The 22,369-nt window shown below is 41.9% G+C and overlaps 1 protein-coding gene across 3 annotated transcripts in view; it reads right to left on the reverse strand.

Moving 5' to 3' along the window:
• HMGA2 (high mobility group AT-hook 2) overlaps positions 1-22,369 on the reverse strand; it is a 134,479-nt gene that overhangs the window by 110,103 nt on the left and 2,007 nt on the right. For all 3 annotated transcript variants that reach the window (XM_083463872.1, XM_083463871.1, XM_083463873.1), the window contains exons 2-3: positions 20,963-21,049; positions 5,145-5,195 (exon numbers count right to left, since the gene is read on the reverse strand). In XM_083463872.1, coding sequence (XP_083319998.1) covers positions 5,145-5,195; positions 20,963-21,049 — 138 coding nt within the window. The remainder of the gene's footprint in view (positions 1-5,144; positions 5,196-20,962; positions 21,050-22,369) is intronic.

Below are 22,369 nucleotides of genomic sequence, written 5' to 3' on the forward strand. Positions count from 1 at the left end.
ACTCGCAAGACGTTTCGTCTTGCGAAGCAAGCCCATAGGGAAATTCGTCTTGCGGAACGACTCAAAAAACGGAAAACTCTTTCGTCTTGCACGTTTTTCGTCTTGTGAGGCGTTCGTCTTGCGAAGTACCACTGTAGCTTTCTCAACCAGGTGCAAAGGTCATTCCGTGTTGTTTTTAAACCTACACCTGGTTGTTCTTGTACTTGTTTTAGCTGGTTTAAGGATAGATCTGTAAATCGCTTTGGAACCTATACGTGGAAGGCAATTGACAAATGTATTAATCATCTATGGAGATTGCCTGGATTGTGACCAATATGTCAGGCTTTGGGCAACAAATAATCGTTTGTACATTTGAGACTAAGATACCAATTCCTGATTTTGGTTTGTATTTGGGTCTCCCTGATCAAAGAATGCATGACACTGTGCTCTATGCTTGTTCCAGTAGTCTTACTTTCACAGAATGCTTTTTAGGAGCAATATTACTTTATTGAAAAGATAAAGTAATTTACTACACGCTTCAGAATGCACTTTATGCCGTTGTTATTATTATGACCACAAGTACTATTCCAAGGTATCATATTGGTCCAATAAATTTAGTTACCATTAAAAAAAAAACAACCCAGAATCACCAGATGTAAAGTATATAAGTTGGAACTGGCAGGAAGACTTGGCTACCACAAGTTCTGCAGAGCTCCGTTAGCTAATATATCTCTGCATGTACACATTGAAGGAAACAGGAGAAATAATACTTTACAGTTTGATGAACAACATATGACACAGAATCCTAGACTCACAAAAAGAAAGGCTTGCAGACTTATACAAAAAAGCAAAAAAGCAAAACTCGACCACATGTAATTTTGCACCTTCTACCCCACCTCAAATATCATAAAAAACAAAAATCTCAGTGACCCCTATTATAAATAATAGAGTGGTTTAGAAGGAATGCTAACTGCAAATGCACCGGATTAAATACGAAAATAACTCCAGTGCAATTTAAAGGTTTAAAGGAAATGTGTATGACAAACAGAGGTGGAGTGTAAAGTGAGGTGGGTTGTTAAAATGCAAAGGGCCATATGGCTTTAGGTAACATCCTCCTCCGTTTGTTTGTTTTTTACATCTCTTTATACATGGCCCTCGACACAGAGTTCTGCATGTGTGGTCCATTATATATCTGGAGATCCTTCCATAAAGCATTAACTTCAATGGAGGGAGCTATGCACACCTTTCGCAGGTATGGGTGTGTATCCCTTTAGATGCATCAGATCTCCCACATCCACAAATAATTACTAGATAAGGGTAACAACACTAATTTATCATCTTCTGATAAAAATATATGACCATGAGTTTTAGAACTCTTTGATAGATTCAATAATATAACTCAGGGGTGGTTGACTCCTGGCCAGGGAACCCGAGCCAGCCCCTAAGCAAATTTTTCATCCTACCCTACCCCCAAAAAAACATTTTGGCATAAATGGTAAAAAGAAAGATAATGTGGACATGACACCAGGATGGGCAGAAACATGTAAAGCACTCCTCCCAGTCTTGCACCTTGATAGTGAGGCAATTGCCCCCTCCGCTGCTCATGAGGTCATCTGATGAACTGGGAAGGGATATTTGCATCCCCACCAGCACATGGCGGAGGAGGCAACAGGCATCCCATGGGGCTGTGGGGCTTGGGTAAAGAGTGTTGGGTGGCAACACTCACTTTTGGGCGCGCTTGTCCCTGGCGAGAAGACCCTGTGGGCTTAGGAAAATTGAACAATCAATCCTTGCTTCCACCATCAGCTTTATGGTTGTGAAGACGGCACCAGCAGGATGCAATAGGCTTTTCCTCCAACAGTGAACTTCTTCACGCAAAAAAAATTAATAAAGTGTGGCCCTTTAACAGCTATTTGCAATACACTCTTTCCGTGGAAACCAGAGAGACTATAAAAAGCATACATTACGCTTACTCTTCATTTCTTAAAAGATGACATTCATCTAAAGCTACAGCATATGGTTAAAGAATCTCTCAAAAGAAGGTCCAATATCAAAGGTTTGCGCTCCCCCCCAAAAAATTATTTTTTAAATGAGCAACTTCTAGGGCCCACACACTGCCTTGCCACTGAATGAATTGCCTCTACAATTTCCATCATAATGTGAAAATTCTTCAATTATGTTTCCATGTGCAAAAAAGGTGGTGGTGGTGAGTTGGTTTTGGACCAGCTAAAGGCTAAATGACACCCTTACTTTTGTGAAGCTGCCTTGTAGTGATTGACCACTGGCCAATCTAGTTCAGTATCATCTACACTGACAGGCAGTAGCTCTTCAGAATTTCAGGCGGGGTTTCTCACAGCCCAATCCAGAGATACCACTCTCCTCTACTCTAAGCAGTTGCATGACGTAAACTTAGCCTTTGAACCTAATGTGTGCCCCTGCACAAGAAACAGGGCTGGCTACTGTCTGCTCTTCAACAGCACAACTGGCATCCTACTGCAGTTTTTTGTCCACATTCCCCAGCTCATCCCATTCTCTTCACACTGTGGTGGAGGGAGATCAGAGGCCTACTGAAATTGCCCAGGCTCCCAAGCCCAGTAGTGATTTGACTTATATCCTCACTGCCTGGAGAGCAACAATGACGAGTGAACTGTTGGAGGGAGAAGATGAAGGGAATGTTTGAAGGTGACCCGGAAACTACAACTAATCCAGAATGCGGTAGCTAGACTGGTGACTGGAAGTGGCCGCCAAGACCATTTAACACCAGTCCTGAAAGACCTACATTGACTCCCAGTACGTTTCCAAGCACAATTCAAAGGGTTTGGTGCTGACCTTTAAAGCCCTAAATGGCCACTCCCATCGTTCAGCCTGGACACTGAGGTCCAGCTCCAAGGGTCTTCTGGAAGTTCCCTCACTGCGAGAAGCCAAGTTACAGGGAACCAGGCAGAGGGCCTTCTCGGTAGTGGCGCCTGCCCTGTGGAACGCCCTCCCATCAGATGTCAAGGAAATAAACAACTATGCGACTTTTAGAAGACATCTGAAGGCGGCCCTGTTTAGGGAAGTTTTTGATGTTTGATCGTGTTTTTAATATTCTGTTGGGAGCTGCCAAGGGTGGCTGGGAAACCCAGTCAGATGGGTGGGGTATAAATAAATTTATTATTATTATTATTTGGTAGAGAGACTGGGCCTGTGTTGGCACCAGAAAGAGCAGCAGCTTGAGCAAAAGAAAGAAGAGAGCAGTGTAAGGTCTTGTTCTCTGCATGTGTGACAGTGAATGTGCACCCTGCATGCTTCATGTGTTTGTTCTGTGCATGCCACACCACTGCTGCCTTAAGAGGTGCAAAGGGATATTCTCCAGCTCCTCCTCTTCCTTACAGGTGGCGGCCCTGGGAGGCACAAACCTTACCTCAGATGCTGAGTTGGTCTAGCAAAGTGACCTGCATGTGCAAATCCGCTTCCCTCAGGCAGTGGTGGACTTGGGGCTCTCAAATTTCAGTGACACCCTCGGTGACGCTAAAATTCGCTCCCCCTCCTTGCCTCCTCTTGCTACATTCTATAGCATTGTTTTGGCTCCCCCAGCAATCGCACTGGTTGTGCTACCCTAAAACTGCCTCTGCCTTAGGCCCGCCTTTTCCATCTCTGAAGTGAACCAGAAAGGAGAAATAATATAAATCACTGAGGGAGTGGGTATAGGTTTCCTGCGATTGGAGCAGGGTGTTTTCCAGAAACTATGGGACATTCATGAAAGAGACAAAGGAGTTTTGTTTATTAACCTGCTTTTTGTATACACTGCGTTTGAATGTTATCCTCTTTCCTAATCACGTTTGGACTCCAGATAAACCCCACTCTTTAACCTTTGTAACTGAATTACTCAACAAACTACCTCAGTGTTCTGTTTCCCCTCCACCTCTCACTTTTAAAAAAAGAAAAAAGGGAAGAGCTGAGGTTCATTCATGCTGATAAGACACAGATATCCCCTCCCAGCAAACAGTAGTAAAATGTGTCTTTGAGCAAACTCCCAGAGTCTAAAGGTAGGAAGCGGCGATAACTCCTCACCTGCCTTTAACTCTCAAGCAAGGTTTTCATGAGCTGCAGGTTTTCATGAGTCCCATTCAAGAGGCCTCTAGTGAGCCCCTCTGCCCCCCTATAAATGCACATCAGGGTGGGAACCTGTGGCCCTCCAGATTTTTGTTGGACTGCAAGTACCATCTTCATTGACCAATGGCCATGCTGGTTGAGGACAACAGGAGCTAGAGTCCAGCAACCTCTGGAAGCCCCAAGTTCCCCAATCCAGAATCTGCTTCTCACCAGAAGAAGAAGAGTTTGGGTTTGATATCCCGCTTTATCACTACCCTAAGGAGTCTCAAAGCGGCTAACATTCTCCTTTTCCTTCCTCCCCCACAACAAACACTCTGTGAGGTGAGTGGGGCTGAGAGACTTCAGAGAAGTGTGACTGGCCCAAGGTCACCCAGCAGCTGCATGTGGAGGAGCGGAGACACGAACCCGGTTTCCCAGATTACGAGTCTACCACTTTTAAACACTACACCACACTGGCTCCAGTGCTGCTATGGGTCTCTGCTCCTCTCCTTCACTGCAGAACTTGCACAGGTCCCATCCCGTTCCATGACTCACTGCCATTGCCACAGTGTGGAGGGGAGTGGGTTTGGCCAGGAGGCTCCAAGGACATGGAAGAGCAGTGATGGTGGCAGTGGGGAGAAGGAGTAGTACAGATACCTTGTCAGACACAGACTTTTTGCCCCTAGCCATTACAAGGGGTGGGGATATATATACACCATACAAGGATAATGAGCATATATAGCCTGTCTCACGCTGGGGGTGGGGGGAGGTCACTCATCAAGGCAATTATAGGGAGCATGTGCGGCCGCCTTCTGTGCCACCTCTCTCTCCCTCCACTTCTGATGTGCTAACTCCAACCATCTCAGGCCTGGCATTAGCAATCTGTGCCCTCCACCCATTCACGGGCCCTGGAACATGCCTGCCAATGCCAACCTCTGATGATGGGGTCCGGTTCACTGGATTGAGGCAAACTGACCGCAGCCGTTCGTTAAACGAAATAGCTGCCTTCTTTCTTTCTTTTTAAAGTTACCTTGCTGAATTCTTAAAAGAGGAAAATTTAATTTTATAAAAACTAAAAATGCAATACTTACCCATTTCCTGGGTCGGCCTCTTGGTCGTTTTTCTCCAGTAGCTTCTGCTTTCTGTAAAAAAAAACACAAGATACGTGCTGTAGTTCAAAAGTATTATATGATATTGTTAGGCAATTCTGGTGGGTTGGGGTTTTTTTTAATATATAGTCAGTGCATACTTCCCACAACAGCATTCATTTTATTTATCTATTGATTAGATGAGAGGCACAAAGAAAAATCACTTTGTTATCTCTCTCTCCTATAGAGAAATGCTGCTCCCATCCTTTCGTAAAACAGACTGAGGACCTCTTTGTTTAAGGAAGGAAACTGCTTCTTTAAAAATGATAGACTATTCACTGTGTTCTCCTTGTGTCTAGACTATTGATAAGAATGTATGGAAAAGCAAATCAACATGCTTGACAAAGACTATCCTTTGGACATATCTCTTTAAAGAACTTGCCTTTGTTTTGCAGGCCAAAACAAACTAAAAATGTTAGTAATGGCAGCTAACACAAAAGCCTGGGGCTTGGGGAGTCAGGAAACACCAGGATCTGTCCCTGACTTGAATGCTGACTTCCCAGGGAAATTGGAGTGGACACTCAAAAACACAGAATCCTTATTAATTAAATTATTACATCTTCTATCTTCCTCCTCACCCTTTCGATACATATATCTGGACTGAGCAGTCATTCTAATTGACATCAGAGACCAAGTTAATAAAAGCAAGCGTGGCAGTTCTTTTTGACTAATTCTTTAATTTAAAAATGTGTCATCTTACGTGTAAACAGACATTTTATCTCCCCTGCACCTTCACAGATCCTCTGGCAGTTATGTGCATAAACCATTTTCCTAACTGCATGCAAAGCAGCTATAAATTAATATGGCTCGCTAACAACACTCACCTATCCTATGTGTGGTTATTCATACGCAAGCCTAACCGACATCACTGGCTGCCTCTTCCAACTGAGTGTGTGCAAGAATTATGTAGCTGAAGTTTTATATAGCTAGAGTTAAAATACTATATACAGCGGTACCTCGGTTTTCGAGCTGAAAGGTTCAGAATCCGAACGCCAAAAAACCGGAAATAATTGCTTCCATTTTCTAATGTGCCTCGGAAGTCAATTTTTTCTCTCCATTGACTTTGCTGACTGCCCTTTGAGCCTCGGTTGTCAAACGTTTCAGAAGTCGAACTGTCTTCCGGAATGGATTACATTCGACAACCAAGGTACCACTGTATATACATAGCATGTAATATGTATATAACTTTCCTTACATTAACATAATAGGGCATACAACATTCCTGTAAACCTAATATTAACTTTCCAGTATGAAGATAATGGTAGGACTTGGCAATCAGAAGGTCGGCGGTTCGAATCCCCGTGACGGGGTGAGCTCCCATTGCTCAGTCCCTGCTCCTGCCAACCTAGCAGTTCGAAAGCACGTCAAAGTACAAGTAGATAAATAGGTACCGCTCCGGCGGGAAGGTAAATGGCATTTCCGTGCGCTGCTCTGGTTCGCCAGAAGCGGCTTAGTCATGCTGGCCACATGACCCGGAAGCTGTACGCCGGCTCCCTCGGCCAATAAAGCGAGATGAGCGCCGCAACCCCAGAGTCGGTCACGACTGGACCTAATGGTCAGGGGTACCCTTACACTTATGAAGATAATGACGGAAAGGGCTGAAAGACGGTGAGCAAGACAAGGCTGAGGAGTATTGGCTTGACTAAGTACACCTGAGAAATAAATAGATGAAGAAGAGTGTTATTTTCAGATGTGGTGCTTAGGGTTTTAAAAATCATTACTGCTTAAGATAGTGTACACCTCCTTAAATATGAGCAATCAGGAAAAGAATGGGCAAAGTTGGGTTACAACTTTCAATAGCTTGCATCTATGTTGAAAAAGAAGGTTGAATCTGACTAGCTCATACTCACAGGAGACCAGAGGCACCATCTTGTCCAGAGGATTGAGGGCCCCCATGTCTGATGCCATGCAGCATCCTGATGTCACACGGGGAACCCTCTGAACATTAAAAAAATGGGGGACCCACAGTGTATTGGCCCCCAAGAGCCAGCAAACTTGCAGGAGACCCATTGAAAACAATTGCTCTACTGCTGACCATGATATACCGGTAGTTCAGGGGAACCTGAGGGCCAAATGTAGCCTTCCATGTCTCTCCATATGCCTGCTGTGACTCTCGAAGGCACACACCCTTCTCTACAGACCACATCCCTCACTGGCCCTGCTTCCAAGTGTTTTTTCCTAGCGGGAATGTGTCCCTGAATGTCTCACCCCTTAGCGACAACTGTAGTTCAGCAGTATATAAACTGCATAAACAAAATAAAATTAAAATTAGATAAAAATCTGATAATGCCTCTTGCCTGTCTAGATAGAGGATAGAAGAGTGTGTAAGAATTGGCTTAATGTAAAAGAAAAAGTAGTGGTAAGATTTACATGTCTTCTTCTAGCCACTTTTGCCACTGGAAAGTGTTCCAGGAAGGAATGCCATTCCCCACCCCAGTAGGGCTTTAAGAGGTTCCCTAACTAAAAGGTGCCTTCATTTGATACAATCCAGAGTTAATAAATCAAAACGATAAATCTCGGAATAAAAAATTGGCAAGATTTTTAAAAGTACTTAAGCCACATTCAATTTAGCAGTTGTGCCAGTGGAAACCAGCACAATGGGATTTCCCCCCACCCCTCCTCCCCCTGCATACCCTCCCCACGTCTGCTTTGGGTCAGGAAAACCCCCCAGAACAAAATGTAAGAGGGGAAATTGTTCTGTATAGCAAGTATAAATACTTGCGCTGATGGAACAAATGCCTTAGTGCAAGGTTGAATTCCACCCATAGGATTTAATCTTGTTTCTCTTTTGGCTTCTGAGTCTTTCTGAGATATTCTGCAGTTACGTTTTCAAGATTTCCTGCAGAACTGGGAGATTTAGAAATTTCCTTTTACTCCCTTTACAGCTGTGATTAACACGGCTTTATCATACATCTCACCATTTTAGGCTTTAAGAAATCCCATCTAATCCCAGTAGTGCCTATGCCCTGTAATTAATAGTGTATGCATGTGTTTTCGTTTTTCCTTCGGGAATCTATCATCTTAATGTATCAGTTTACTTATTGGCAAATCTCTGTACATGACTATGCCATGTAAAGGGAATTCCACGCAAAGCTGGGAAAATACTGCCGTTGGTCCCTGCTACCCTCAAAGCAAATAAATGTAGCCAAATATCTCCACCATATCATCAAGGAGAAACGTGTGAAAATATAAAATTCACACTATTGTAGGGCAAAATTATCACTTCAAACTTGTTAAAAAGGCAACTTCCTCTTTAATTTTTAAAGTGGTGAGTGTAAGATGAAACTTTCTTGGGATAACGCATTAAAGAAGCCCTGGCTGCCTACGCAAGAGAACTTATCTGTGCTTTGGTTGTAACCAAATTCTAGTGGAGATTGCCACAAATACTGCAGCCATCCCTCTATGGGAACTTGAACTTCCCATCTAATCCCTTAAAAGCATTTTAGTTTGGCAAATTGGTCTTTGGTCATCTTAAACCAAGAGTCACCAGTGTCCTGGAACTCAGGGGAACATTTGCAAGCTAGAGGAACTATGGCGGTCACTATCTGTGTACGCCAGCCATGTACATGCACCACAATCTGGTCACACTGCCTCCACCCCTCCCGCAGGGCAATTAGGCTTCTGTTGGTGTTTGTGGAAGCGTTACAACTGGTGAGGGGAGAGCTAAGCCTCCCTTCCCCACCAAAATGTTCAGGGGCTACAACAGAAGGCTTCTTTCAAGCTTTATTTCAGTGGGGAAGGAAGTCATCAGGAGTCTGCAGATGCCAGAAAAGTCATCTACAGGCACATGTGTAGCTTGCAACCAATGTCTTAGGCAGATGCATCGTAAAGAAGAATGATCTTGCAAACACTCTGATGATTACACCCCTCAGTTTCCAGCAGAAATACAACATAATATGTAGAGGAGTGTATCAGGAGAGGCCTCCAGTGCATAGTTATCATGGCTTGTGCTTCATTCACACTAAACACTGAGCTTGACATCTCACATACACACTCCTCTCAGAATTCCCTTGCAAGCTATTGTTGATTATTCTCTTGATAAATAAGCAAGTTGGGAAACACTTTTCCTTCAGTAGGGCTGCTTGAACAAATTAATGTGAACTCTGATATGAGGTGGCCTGCTGGGCAACTTAATTGATCTACTGGCCTTCAGACTTCTCAAATATTTTGACTCTCTTCTTGGTTAACTGCACTTTTTTCATTGCTTTTTGAATTGCGGAAATGGGATGGAACAGACTTATCAGTGCACATGTGCCAACGTGACGTAGACCCGAAGTAGACTGATACATTCATTTATGGCCAGCTACTGCTGGCCAATGAGCCCCAGCATCCTCAGCACCACTGTTAAGAGATGGTGGGGAGCTTCTCTCAATTCACACACAGCATTATTGGTCATACCCCCCACAAAAAATACTAATTGCTGCCCATGCTTGGGTTTCTTACACAGTCATGCCTGCCCCTTGGATGTATTTAAGGAGATCTGTTTATGAAAAGTAAGCATATTTGTTGTTTGGGGTGCAGTATGATGCTTTAGAGATCTGTGGATGAAGGGTGATATGCAAATTACCATATTTTTTGCTCTATAAGATTCTCTTTTTCTCTCCTAAAAAGTAAGGGGAAATGTGTGTACGTCTTATGGAGCGAATGCAGGCTGCGCAGCTATCCCAGAAGCCAGGAACAGCAAGAGGGATCGCTGCTTTTGCTGCGAAGTGATCCCTCTTGCTGTTCTAGCTTCTGGGATTCAGAATACTTTTTTTCTTATTTTCCTCCTCCAAAAACTTATGGTCTGGTGCGTCTTATAGAGTGAAAAATACAGTAAATAAATACATACATACATACATACATAAATAAATAAATAAATAGGTAAATTCCTGGGAGAGCTAAGGCTTTCAGAGTAAGCAAGAAAGAAAGCAAACAAGCAAACAAACTATACGTCCCTCTTAATTAAGGATAAGTTGTGACTAAGTCCCCAATTAGCTGCAAAACCCGACTTTGCATCTGAAAAAAGGGGTTAGAGATTACAATCAGAAATGCAGGCAAGCATAAGTGTCCAAGAAACCCCAGGCTGATACTCTCTTCCTAAAGCTTTCCTGCAGTACATTCATTGCCTTTGAGAGCATTGTAGTAATCTGAACGGAAGTTACCAAAGCACAGATCACTTGTATTACCTAATGTCAAGATAATCACATAATGGCATATCACAAAACAGACAGAACATACAATGGCACTTTCTGAGAAGGGTGATGGTTCACTGCATTCCCCCCACCCCCACTCCAAAAATACAGAGATTGAAAGAGATATTTGGATATTTGCCACCAGCTAATCATTTAATAGATGGTACTTTGCTCATTTTCATGTAGTTACATGATTTAAAAGTCAATTATATACATAATGAGGAACTAGATCTTCCTACTTTTCTGCTCAGATAGTCCTAACGGAGATTATGTGCTGTACTGCCAATGAATATCGTTCCAGAGGAACACTCTTTTTACGCATCCCCAAAGATGTATTTTTCACATCAGACATTTCTCAGAGAGAGGAAGAAAACACTGAAACATTCCAGGTCTTGCTTTTTTGATATGGAATGATGTGATAAACCAACAGAAAGTAATGATATCCCCACTCTGAAAGGCACGTGAGCGAATTCCGTGGATAGTTATTTGAAAGTAAGTTCCACTGGGTTAAATGCAATTTATTCCCAAGTAATTATAGGTATGAATGTGGCCAGAAATGCATGTTTAACTGAAGCTAAGCCACCTTAAACTAAGTGTGACTTAAAGGTAAAGGTAAAGGTATCCCTGCCCGTACGGGCCAGTCGTGTCCGACTCTAGGGTTGTGTGCTCATCTCGCTTAAGAGGCCGGGGGCTAGCGCTGTCCGGAGACACTTCCGGGTCACGTGGCCAGTGTGACAAAGCTGCAGCCGGCGAGCCAGCACCAGCACAGCACACGGAAACGCCGTTTACCTTCCCACTATAAAGCGGTACCTATTTATCTACTTGCACTTAAGAGTGCTTTCAAACTGCTAGGTGGGCAGGAGCTGGGACCGAACGACGGGAGCTCACCCCGCCGCGGGGATTCGAACCGCCAACCATACGATCGGCAAGTCCTAGGCACTGAGGTTTTACCCACAGCGCCACCCGCGTCCCCAAGTGTGACTTACTCCTAAGTAAAACTCAATTGGGATTGTGAAAGAAAGAAAGAAAGAAAGAAAGAAAGAAAGAAAGAAAGAAAGAAAGAAAAGGAAATACTGGAAGACTCATTCCCAATTATAAACTGTGTTGAAAACAAAATAATTATTATTATTTGCCTGCCCTTCATCCTAAGGTCCCAGGGTCAGTTACAACATTAAAACACAATATTAAAATTCCTGCAATGCGGGCCATTGGACCAGATGACCTTTGAGTCAAAAAATATTTTATTTGGAAAGAAGTATTTCTTAAAGATTAAAGCTGTTAAGAGGTCAGAACGTCCAGTCACTTAATGTGGTACAGTCAACATTCCTCACGTATAATTTTATTTTACTCAAGAAAGGGATAAAGAAAAAACCCACCACAGATTTGTATTCTAGAGGAAAAAATAAGTCAGCCAACGTTTATTTTATGTACTTTTTTGGTGTCAATTCATGTTGTGTCTAGAATGTGGGGCAATTCCAGACAGAACAGACAATACGACAATACCTCAAAGATAATGAGGAGGGCTATTTTAAACCAGCCATGACTTACAAGGGTTCTTGGGGGTTCTCATGTTACTTTTCTTTTCCTTAGAGGGGCAAAAACTTTACACCAGTAATATGAGGATGCTTCTGTAATGGATGACACAAATGAAGCTACTAGGAACATTAACGGAGCTAGGTCTTCCTCAATGGTTCAGATTTTGTTGTGCTCAAATGTTCTATGGGAAAAGATCCTGCTAAACCTTCTTAGATACACTAATAGCCAAAATTGTGGAAACCTATAGGAAAAGTTGTATTTCTGAGGTTTGAGGGCTCATCACATCAGTCTTTTTAAGAATAATACAATAAAAGTATATATCACTAGAAGGATAATTTAATGTAAACTATAATGCAACAAACTGTTCTGAGTTATCTTTATTCTATCAAAAGTTATAGCCAAATAAACCAAAATAAGCACAACTGCCTTATGTAACAAGGAGTGGATTTCCTTAACTCAAAACTGACCAATGGCAAACAGAGTGAAGAGAGCTGACTGGTCACCTAGAAAGCAATGCAGTAGCCCTGACTAAAGGCCAGTCACTGACTACAGAACAGAGAGGGAACCTCCAACCTGTGGCGTCACTTGGGCCAAGCCCACCTGCCATACAGCCAATATCATATACAGACATCATATGAAGTTGAATCTGGGCCAGAAATGGATTTGGAGGCAAGGTGCTTTGAAGCACCAACTCTCAGCTGATTATCAGGGCTTCAAAGTACAGAGCAGGCCTCTCTGCAAAGACCAACAATCAGCCAATCACAAAGAGAGTCCTGCATAGCCAAGAATCAGCTGCACAGCCAACATCTTATTTGGAATCCATCTTCCAACTGAACTTGATAGTAGTAGTAGCTCGTGAAAACAGAGAGATGGAGCCCTCTCCGTGAAAGTTCAGGTAGCCATAGCACGTCTGAGCAAAGAGTTCCACCATGTTTGCCTCTGTATTCTTGTAGCCTTTAAAGAGGAACTTACGTAAATCCATACCTGCAGCCTACAGAAAACCTCCTCTAGATATTACTAGAAGTGCCAACAGTTCAATTTGGCAAGTTTACTAGCATTAGGCTAGCCACACTTCTTCAGTCATATACCCAAAGCCACTCTCAACATCTAAACTGATTCCTCCACTGCTCCATTTATCATTATCCAGATCAGCTCAAGGGACCCAATCCCTCCTGGGAAGCTTTCCAAGGCCACACACTAATTATGGGCAGGTTCAGAGGCAAATGTGGGCATAGAAACAAATGTAATTTCCCCCCTTCGTTCACTACACTAGTTTCCACATAAACTCACATACCCTTCTCTCCTCTTTATCTGTATAAGCAAGAGACATTATTAAGAGTTCAAGGATGCATTCCAGTCACGGGGGGACACTCCAGGAGGCTACAAAGCAGAATCAGTAGGGAGTGTGGCCTGGGGAGAGCTCTGGGGACTAGATAAAAGAGGCTTCAAGGGCCACATTCCGCCCCCAGGCCTGAGGTTCCACGGCCCTGATTATAGGGTTACGGTCCCCTTGCTAAGTTCTACCATTACTGTGCGTTAAGTCATCACAAGTTATGCCCATGATCTGTGGCAATCTATAGCTGCTTAACCAATTCAATCTGCTGCCTAATTCTATTCACACCTTGATCAAGTTTAAGGCAACTTGCTTCTGGTTGTGTTGCATCACAGCATGTGACCAAACACGATGAGGCATGATTTAACTCAACGTTTGATACATTTTCCTATAAACAGGAGAAAAGGAAAGAATGATTAGATACAAGGTTTAAAGGTGTTTTGTTTTGTTTTGTTTTGGAAACAAAACAGCAGACTCTGATTTATATCTTTGTAAGCAGTTCATGAAATAATTTGGAAAAAGATCTAGCCTGAGTAACCTCTGAGGTGAGCCTGAGGAAAATGCCTGCCATCATTCAATTACAATCAGAAATAACACCCAAAGCCACATGATCACAGAAGCCATCAGCCACAGCTGACTTGCACTAGGACACATGGTTGATTATAATAACATAGGAACATATATGGGTCAGATCAATTGCCCTTCTAGTCCAGCACCCTGTTCTTGCAGTGGTCAATCAGACAGTATTAGAAACTGAGAAATATACGGTAAGCTAGGTGTTACAATCACCAAAACAGAATGTTGCCATTTGGGGACCAGACAGCTCTAAAGTTCTATTTTTCAAAACGATTTTTTGGTTCCTGCAATTCATTCTCATTGTGCAGATAAAATATAATGGATAGAATTCTACAGGGTGTGTTGCTGCTGTGTGAAAGCAGTCAAGAGCCAAGGATCCCCAGGTACGCACCTCCAGATGGTGGAGACGGCAGGCGCCATCCTGCCACCCCGGCATCTTCACTTGGCAGCAAGTGGCCAATAAGGTAAAGGTAAAGGGGACCCCTGACCATTAGGTCCAGTCGTGGCTGACTCTGGGGTTGCGGGGCTCATCTCACTTTATTGGTCAAGGGAGCCGGCGTACAGCTTCCGGGTCATGTGGCCAGCATGACTAAGCCGCTTCTGGCAAACCAGAGCAGCACACGGAAACGCCGTTTACCTTCCTTCTGGAGCAGTATCTATTTATCTACTTGCACTTTGATGTGCTTTCGAACTGCCAGGTTGGCAGGAGCAGGGACCGAGCAACGGGAGCTCACCCCGTCACAGGAATTCGAACCGCCGACCTTCTGATCAGCAAGTCCTAGGCTCTGTGGTTTAACCCACAGCGCCACCTGTGTCCCTAAGTGGCCAATAGCCAGGGGGCAAAATGCTCCTGGCGCCTGGAGAATTTTGAATGCTGCAATCAGATGTCTATAGGATGCCTGGCGCTGAACACAACACCACCCTCACCACCTGCAGTTCCCAGAAACTTGGTATAATCTTGCACACTGCTTCGCTCACATCTACACAGCATGAAATGCATTTATGCACCAATTATTTTAGATCCACTGATTATGTCCTTTTGCTACAACCGATGTGCTACAATCAATGTGATTGTGACATGAAAATGGTGTGTTGTTTCTAATCCGTTCCAAGACAGAAGACTTTGCGTTTCAGAATCGCGCTGAGCAGACTATATTCCTAAAGAGGAATCAATGGGGTACAACAAAGCAGAGCTCAAAATGATCAGCTTGCTGCAACAAGGGCTGGATAAGACATGTTGAGCCACTGCCTTCATTCCAGTTCTTCTATAAAAGGACACATTTGTTAGGAACTGCAGACTCTTAAAGGCATAGCTGAAGGCAGGTGCTTTCCCTTCACTACACGGTCTCCCACTCTGTGTGCAACCTGAGGGTCTTGGCTGTGTTTCTATTAAGTCCTGATGCTATAGTATGCACAGTGGTACCTCGCAAGACGAATGCCTCGCAAGACGAAAAACGCGCAAGACGAAAGAGTTTTCCGTTATTTGAGTCGTTCCGCAAGACGAATTTCCCTATGGGCTTGCTTCGCAAGACGAAACGTCTTGCGAGTTCTTGCGAGTTTGTTTCCTTTTTCTTAAAGCCGCTAAGCCGTTAATAGCCGCTAAGCCGCTAATAGCCGTGCTTCGCAAGACGAAAAAACCGCAAGACGAAGAGACTCGAGGAACGGATTAATTTCATCTTGCGAGGCACCACTGCATTTCAGTAGCCTCCTGCCTGTCAAGTTCAGGGAGCCCCTATTCACCCGTATCAGGCTCAAAGCTAGGGGCCTGGTCCAAGTCCTCAGCCAGTGGTCCTGCAGCCTCTAACTTGGTATTCTGCTTACTGCTGGACTCGTGTCAACATCTTAATGCACTCCACGAAAGTCAAATATGCCTCTTACTCATCAACCAAATCTCCAACCTCTATGGGGAAACGGAGGGGCAACATTACAAAAACTGCCCCATCGAAAGGCCGGTCACCAGAGCCAAACTGACATGCTTACAATGCAACTGGAGTGAATTCATACCGGCTGAAGCAGTCAAATGCCTGCTTTACCTTACACCCAGTTCACCAAGCATTCACTGCACCAGACCTCAGTTGACTTTAAATAGCTTTGCAGTGGCACAGTCAATGTGGATGCAGTTACAAACTGTACATGCTAAAGAAACCACATGACTTGCTTCACCTGGACCACAATTTATAGCCATCTGTTCAACCACCATATTGTCCACTTACCAATGTGGTCACAGCATTTGGTGCAAAGTCAATTGCAAGGTAAAACTAACGCTGAAGTATTGGTTAGGTCTGTCATCTGTCAAATATTTTCTGTTTTATATACTACATTAAAAAGAAGTCCAGATCATCAAGATCAAATCTGGCAACGGTCTAGGAATAACTTGAAGATGATTAAGTGAAGGTAACATAACAACAGCCAGTTCTACAATGTGCTACATCGTTGGACCAGGGAATCACTTTTTAAACAAAAAGATGATCGGTCTGTGACAGATAAAAACCCTGTTAAAACTGCCACACTGTGTTTGTGATCTTGACCGCAAAATAAGTGATTGACTTCTCTTTTCACCCAAACTTAAATAAGCAGCAGTCTACATATAGACAAGGTTTACATTTGCGAATCATGCTTCATCGTCCAAGTCTGATTGTAGGCAATTGACTGAGGAATAGAAAACATAACCATATTTAAAGGATATTCAAGCACAATCTTGGCTTCTTGTTTTAAAGACTCACAAGCCCATTTTCCTGGCACAAAATGTGTCTTGCCCCAATACAAATGTTACAAGAATTCCTATTCTTAAAGTAGCTTGCTCTTCATTATTTAATTTCACCCTAATAAAACATTTATTTTCAAAATACATTTATACTTTTAAAACTAGGATGAACTTGATCTGGCATCACCTCTAACCTCTTAGGTAGGTGTTAATTATCTCTGTGCTTTTATCAAGCTCAAGCCCAGAACATGAACAACAACAAAACCTACATGCAGAGCAGGAACTGTGATATTTATATCCTTTCAGAAATATGTCTACGGGGTGCCTTTATAGAACATAAGCTACCCATTTCCAAATGTTTAGAGAATAGGTTTTCAAGTAATAACGTCAGAATTTGTTTGGGGGGAGGGGCACAGATCTAAATATATATGAACACAGTGAATGCACTTCTTATCTTTTGATTTGTTATCTCTCACCATAATATCTGCATGGATTCAAACATTACAAATTTTATTAGATTATGAATTCATTTAGTTATGGATTTTACATGACTGCTTTTACCTGCCTACACTCTTGAGATTTGTTCAGCGGGCATGAAACACATTGCTCAAATGTTCCTGCAGCATTTTGTATGCATTGTCAAGTTTCACACTGCTAATCTCCTAACAAGCTCAATTTGGGGATTTTTAATGCCTTTAGGCCAGTTTTCAAAGTCCAGACACAAGCCTTGCAAGTTTTTTTTTTTAACCAACAACTCACGATGCACCAAGAAATTTTAAATACACACAGCAATCAACATTCCAAGACAAAGATTTAAAGGTATTTGTTGTTGAAATATAACAAAGCAATCTACCTCCTTATGTGCATTTCTTTTTTAAAAAAATTCCCTGTCAGTTGTGTAATACATTTTTAATTATGATGTGCAAGAGTTTGCAAGAGAACACCTGATCAATTAATCATGAGTGCCTTCTTAGGTCTCCTCTGTGAATTCTAGCCTTGCACGTTTATCTGGCATGTTGTAGGCATAATACATTTCAATTAGCTCCCTTTGAAAAAGAGGCCACCCATTCTTCAACAGAAATTCCAGCCACTTTTCACTGCATATAGAACCATCTTTAAGGGTAAAATGCTCTTCAGCAGTGAACAAGCACTGCTTTGAAAGATGGAAATAAAACCATATGGAAGCTTTTTTAAAAAAATGAACAAGCATGCCTCACAACGATACAAATGATTTCCAAGAGTTGACATCCTCAAAACTGAAGCTTTTTGCTTTTGTTTAAAGAACAGATATTTTGCAATAATTCCAAATGCTCTGAAGGATGAGCGTGGTATGTCATGCTAGCATCACACGAAGGTGTAAACCTTAACCTTAGACACAAAACCAGGGAATTCTTACAAGTGTAGAAGTTGCAACGCAACCATGCTGTTCATATATGGAGTTTCCTCATTCATTCAAATGCAGAAGGTACACCTGTGTAAACCATCTTCCATAAAAGTGGGTCTGTTCCCTCCATTGGAATGAATGAATGAGGCAACTTGTACATCCAAATGCACACTCAGATCTCTAGAATAGGATTGGTTATACAGTGGTACCTCAGGTTACATACGCTTCAGGTTACAGACTCCACTAACCCAGAAATAGTGCTTCAGGTTAAGAACTTTGCTTCAGGATGAGAACAGAAATTGTGCTCCGGTGGCGCGGCAGCAGCAGGAGGCCCAATTAGCAAAAGTGGTGCTTCACGTTAAGAACAATTTCAGATTAAAAATGGACCTCCGGAACGAATTAAGTACTTAACCCGAGGTACCACTGTACAGTATATACTTCCTTACATGCAAGCATTCCTACCAAGTTTTGACTTTCTAAAAATAGATAACAAACCAACTCATATGTGAACATTTAAACTGCATAAACAAAAATATCAGACAGAGATCATTTGTTTTGAGTTCAACCAGCATGCAGGTTTTACTAGGTTTTACTATGATTTTTGCTATGAAAGGTTTACTAAATGTTTATTTACTAAGATGTCCATTTGGAACATCTTACATAGCCCCAGTTTCAATGAATGGTAGTTGCCCAGCTGCCACATTGCAATATTAGACAACTTCTATTCATTTCCATGGGCACCCAACTGATTATTTATACCCAGCATAAATGAAGCAATGTTGATATGATTCAGTTGAAGAAACTAAAGTCAAGTCAGACTGGTACCTTTAAAATCATCAATTACCGTATTTTAATAGCAATGATCTGACCTTTGACTAAATTTATTGTGAACAATAGTGAGCAGCTTTTGTCTTCACAAACTTAGCAAACTCTGCAGCTCCAAAATTAAACTGCTTCAGTCTGTAATTCTGCCTAAAATTCACTTTATATTCCAAAATGTTCCTACAAATGTAGGCTGGTTATTATTTCTCCATAGGCTTGCAATCCTAAGCATCCTTTTAAGTCCCACTGAAATCAATAGGGTGTGCATTAAAATAAGTTTGGTAGGAAGTTTATTTGTTGTTTAAGCTCTATAAATGTTTAAATGTCCCTTGCTGTAAACGCAATTTTAACTGCATATTATAAAGACTATCCCTAACACTTATTTTTGCTTGACCACTTACAATGTAATCTTATATCTACTCAGATGTAAGCCCAGTGTGTTCAATGGGACTTGCGCTCCCATGTAAGTGTGTGTATGATTGCAACCTAAGAGGTTCAAAATGATAGAACTTACTTTGAGTTGTAGATATATATCTCTAAAGCACAGGTACCTAACCTACAGCCCTTCAGATATTATTGAACTCCAACTCCCATAATTCCTGGCCACTGGTTATGCTGGCTGGTGCTGATGGGAGCTGGAATCCAACAACATCTGAAGGACCACAGGTTAACCACCCCTGCTCAAAAACTACATAAGGAACAGCCAACTAAGAATGCTACAGGGAGGCTAGGGTGACAAAACCCTTAACAAAAGGGAATGGACCACTTAGCTGGCTGAATATACCTTTTTAAACTTCAGCTGCTAAAGAGAGAAAAGGGGAAGAGCAAATTGAGAGAGAGAGAGAGAGAAGGGAAAGGTTTTCTGTAATGATATCCAAAAGTTAAAATAAAACAGACACAAGACCACAGTCAGTCCCTAAATAAAATAAAATTTATCATAACTTGCTGTGGTATTTTATAACCCTGAAAACTATCAAACATAACAGGACAGATTCACACAAGCACAAACCACCATACTAAAAATTATCTATAATCTGAGGAGCCCACAACAGTATTCTAAAAGGCATTCTGCCACATAGCTTCTAACAATTACACAGCTAAAGAACATACACCACAGTTGACATCCAGGTTTGGTAAGACTTTGTTTTCAACAATATACAGTGGTACTTTGGGTTAAGAACTTAATTCATTCTGGAGGTCCGTTCTGGAGGTCCGTTAAGAACTTGAAACTGTTCTTAACCTGAGGTACTACTTTAGCTAATGGGGCCTCCCGCTGCCGCCGCTCGATTTCTGTTCTCATCCTGAAGCAAAGTTCTTAACCTGAGGTACTATTTCTGGGTTAGCAGAGTCTGTAACTTGAAGCGTCTGTAACCTGAAACGTCTGTAACCCAAAGTACCACTGTACTTGTAAATTAAGAGTGCTGGTGCTAACTGCTGGGTGACTTGTCTACAGAAATATGACTCCAGTGTTTATTTTCAAAGCTCCATACAACTGTTTCTTAATGTCACTAGTATTCTTCTGGTAAAAATAATAATATTATTAGCCCGGTATTTGTACATTTGTTAGATTAAAAAGTTCTTTCACTTCCACTGAACCTGAAAGTCTTTTCAAAAACCAACTTTTCAAAAACCACCCCTTCATTACAACTAATCTGTTGGTGTCTCCCATCTCCTGAGAATATTCAAAATGTAATGATGGTTCAAAAAATGGTTTCTATTTTCTTTCAAAAACTTGCCTCCCAAATGAATCCAGCAAAGAACATAAGGCATAAATTAGCATAGTGCCCTAGAACACGCCCTAAAATAATTTCTGATAATTAACACTTTTTCAGAAACGTCTTGATTCTCACCAAGGCATCATTGGTTTTATGCCCATCCACAAGTTTAATGAAACACTCAGCTGCAGCAGACAGTTTGGATATAACATAGAAGCCTGCAGAATTAGCATTTTTAGTGATAAGACATTCAAAATGTACTTAATTCTCAGCACTCAATTTTTATTTCTTCTACAGCAGCACCCTAGAGTGCAGAACTTAAATATGTTTAAGTAGCAACCAAGGATTGCTAATTTCAGAATGGAAGGAAAACTGACCCGGAATGTACTGGCTCCTCCTACAACACCCCTTCATGAAATATTATTAAAATGGCACAAACTCTGCAGATTAGATGTTCCGCAACTGAAATCCTTTGGACATTGACTGATAGGTGGGTGGTAATATGAGGAAACCTCACCTTTTGCGCTGCTTTAGAGGGACTCTTGTTTTTGCTTCCTTTAGGTCTTCCTCTTGGTCTTTTAGGAGATGGCTCTCCCATTGGTTCCTAAACACAGGAAAACATGCTATTGTGGCAAGAATCTCAATAAAGATCTGAAACACAAGGTAGGACACTTAACATGCACAAAACAAACAGTGTCAGTTACTCAATCGGTATCAATAGTGAAATAAAATAAAAAGAGCAGAAAAACATTAACGTGAGTGCATTTTACTAAAACATTTGTTCATGCCTACTGGAAGTGAATGATAAACTAATGAAAATGTGTGTATGATCTGACACTTTGGATAACTCTTTCCATTCTTTATATAAACTTCCCCAACCTTTATAATCAAGGATGACGTCTGCAATTCTAACCATTCATGGCTTTTCACAATCGATTTATATTTACTCATTTAATTTACATTTGCAATCACATAAGAGGTTTAATTTCGATGCAGATTTCCAATATGAAAGAACTTAAAATACTGAAGTCTGTTTAAATTATAGGTTTCTTTAAAAAAAATCTGAAAGTTACAAAGAGAGTTGTGTCTTGTTCTATAGCTTAACATATATTGTGTGGAGCACTGTCCTGGTAAGCCTGGGCTTCAAGGTATACAAAAACACTGGTTGTTTTCACTCTGTTCCCCAATGGCTTCTCTGTTTGATAGTAAATAAAATCATCATCTGAATATGATTTCAGTTTTCAGATATTCCAAATATTTATTCAGTGAATCATATGGACTAAAAGAAAATATATATCCATCTCCTCCACATCCACTTCCAAATACTGAACATTTCATTTGGATTACAGGATGCGGTAAGACTAATTAAATTCAGTTTGTTAAAGGAGTCTTGGAATTCTCCCTATTGGTAAACTCTTGGGCTAGAAAGGAAATTTAGTGACACAATATCCTTCCAAAGGAGTCACAACAGAAACAATGCTGAACACTGACTGGGAGGGGGGAAAGAGGGGAGACACATGGGGGGGGGCTCTTTCTGTGAAATCCACTGGAACCCTAAACATTCCATTCTCAAATCTCTCTCACACACACTTTTTGCGGGGAAAAAAAAAAACCAGGCTGGGGTAGTAGGTGGGTGAGCTGGGAAAGGGAAGGAACGTCGTGATAGCTCAACAAAGGTAACGAAAGGGGAGGGGGCTTGCAATCCTTCCGAAAGGTATTTTATTGCATTTCGCCCGAGAAAGGGGGGGTGGACATAGGAGCGGCTGGGCGTGAGGACTTTGGGGGTGCTGATCCACCCTCGTTCTAAGAGGCGCCCTTTCAGAGGCGTTTCTGGGCTCAGATCTGTTTGCTGATCATCTGATTTGCTCTGAAAGGAAGTGGTTTGACGATAATGAATGAAGTAAACTTTTTTTAAAAAAAAGAA

The sequence above is a fragment of the Podarcis liolepis genome (assembly GCF_965112155.1).
Source record: "Podarcis liolepis genome assembly, chromosome: 10".
NCBI lineage: Eukaryota > Metazoa > Chordata > Lepidosauria > Squamata > Lacertidae > Podarcis > Podarcis liolepis.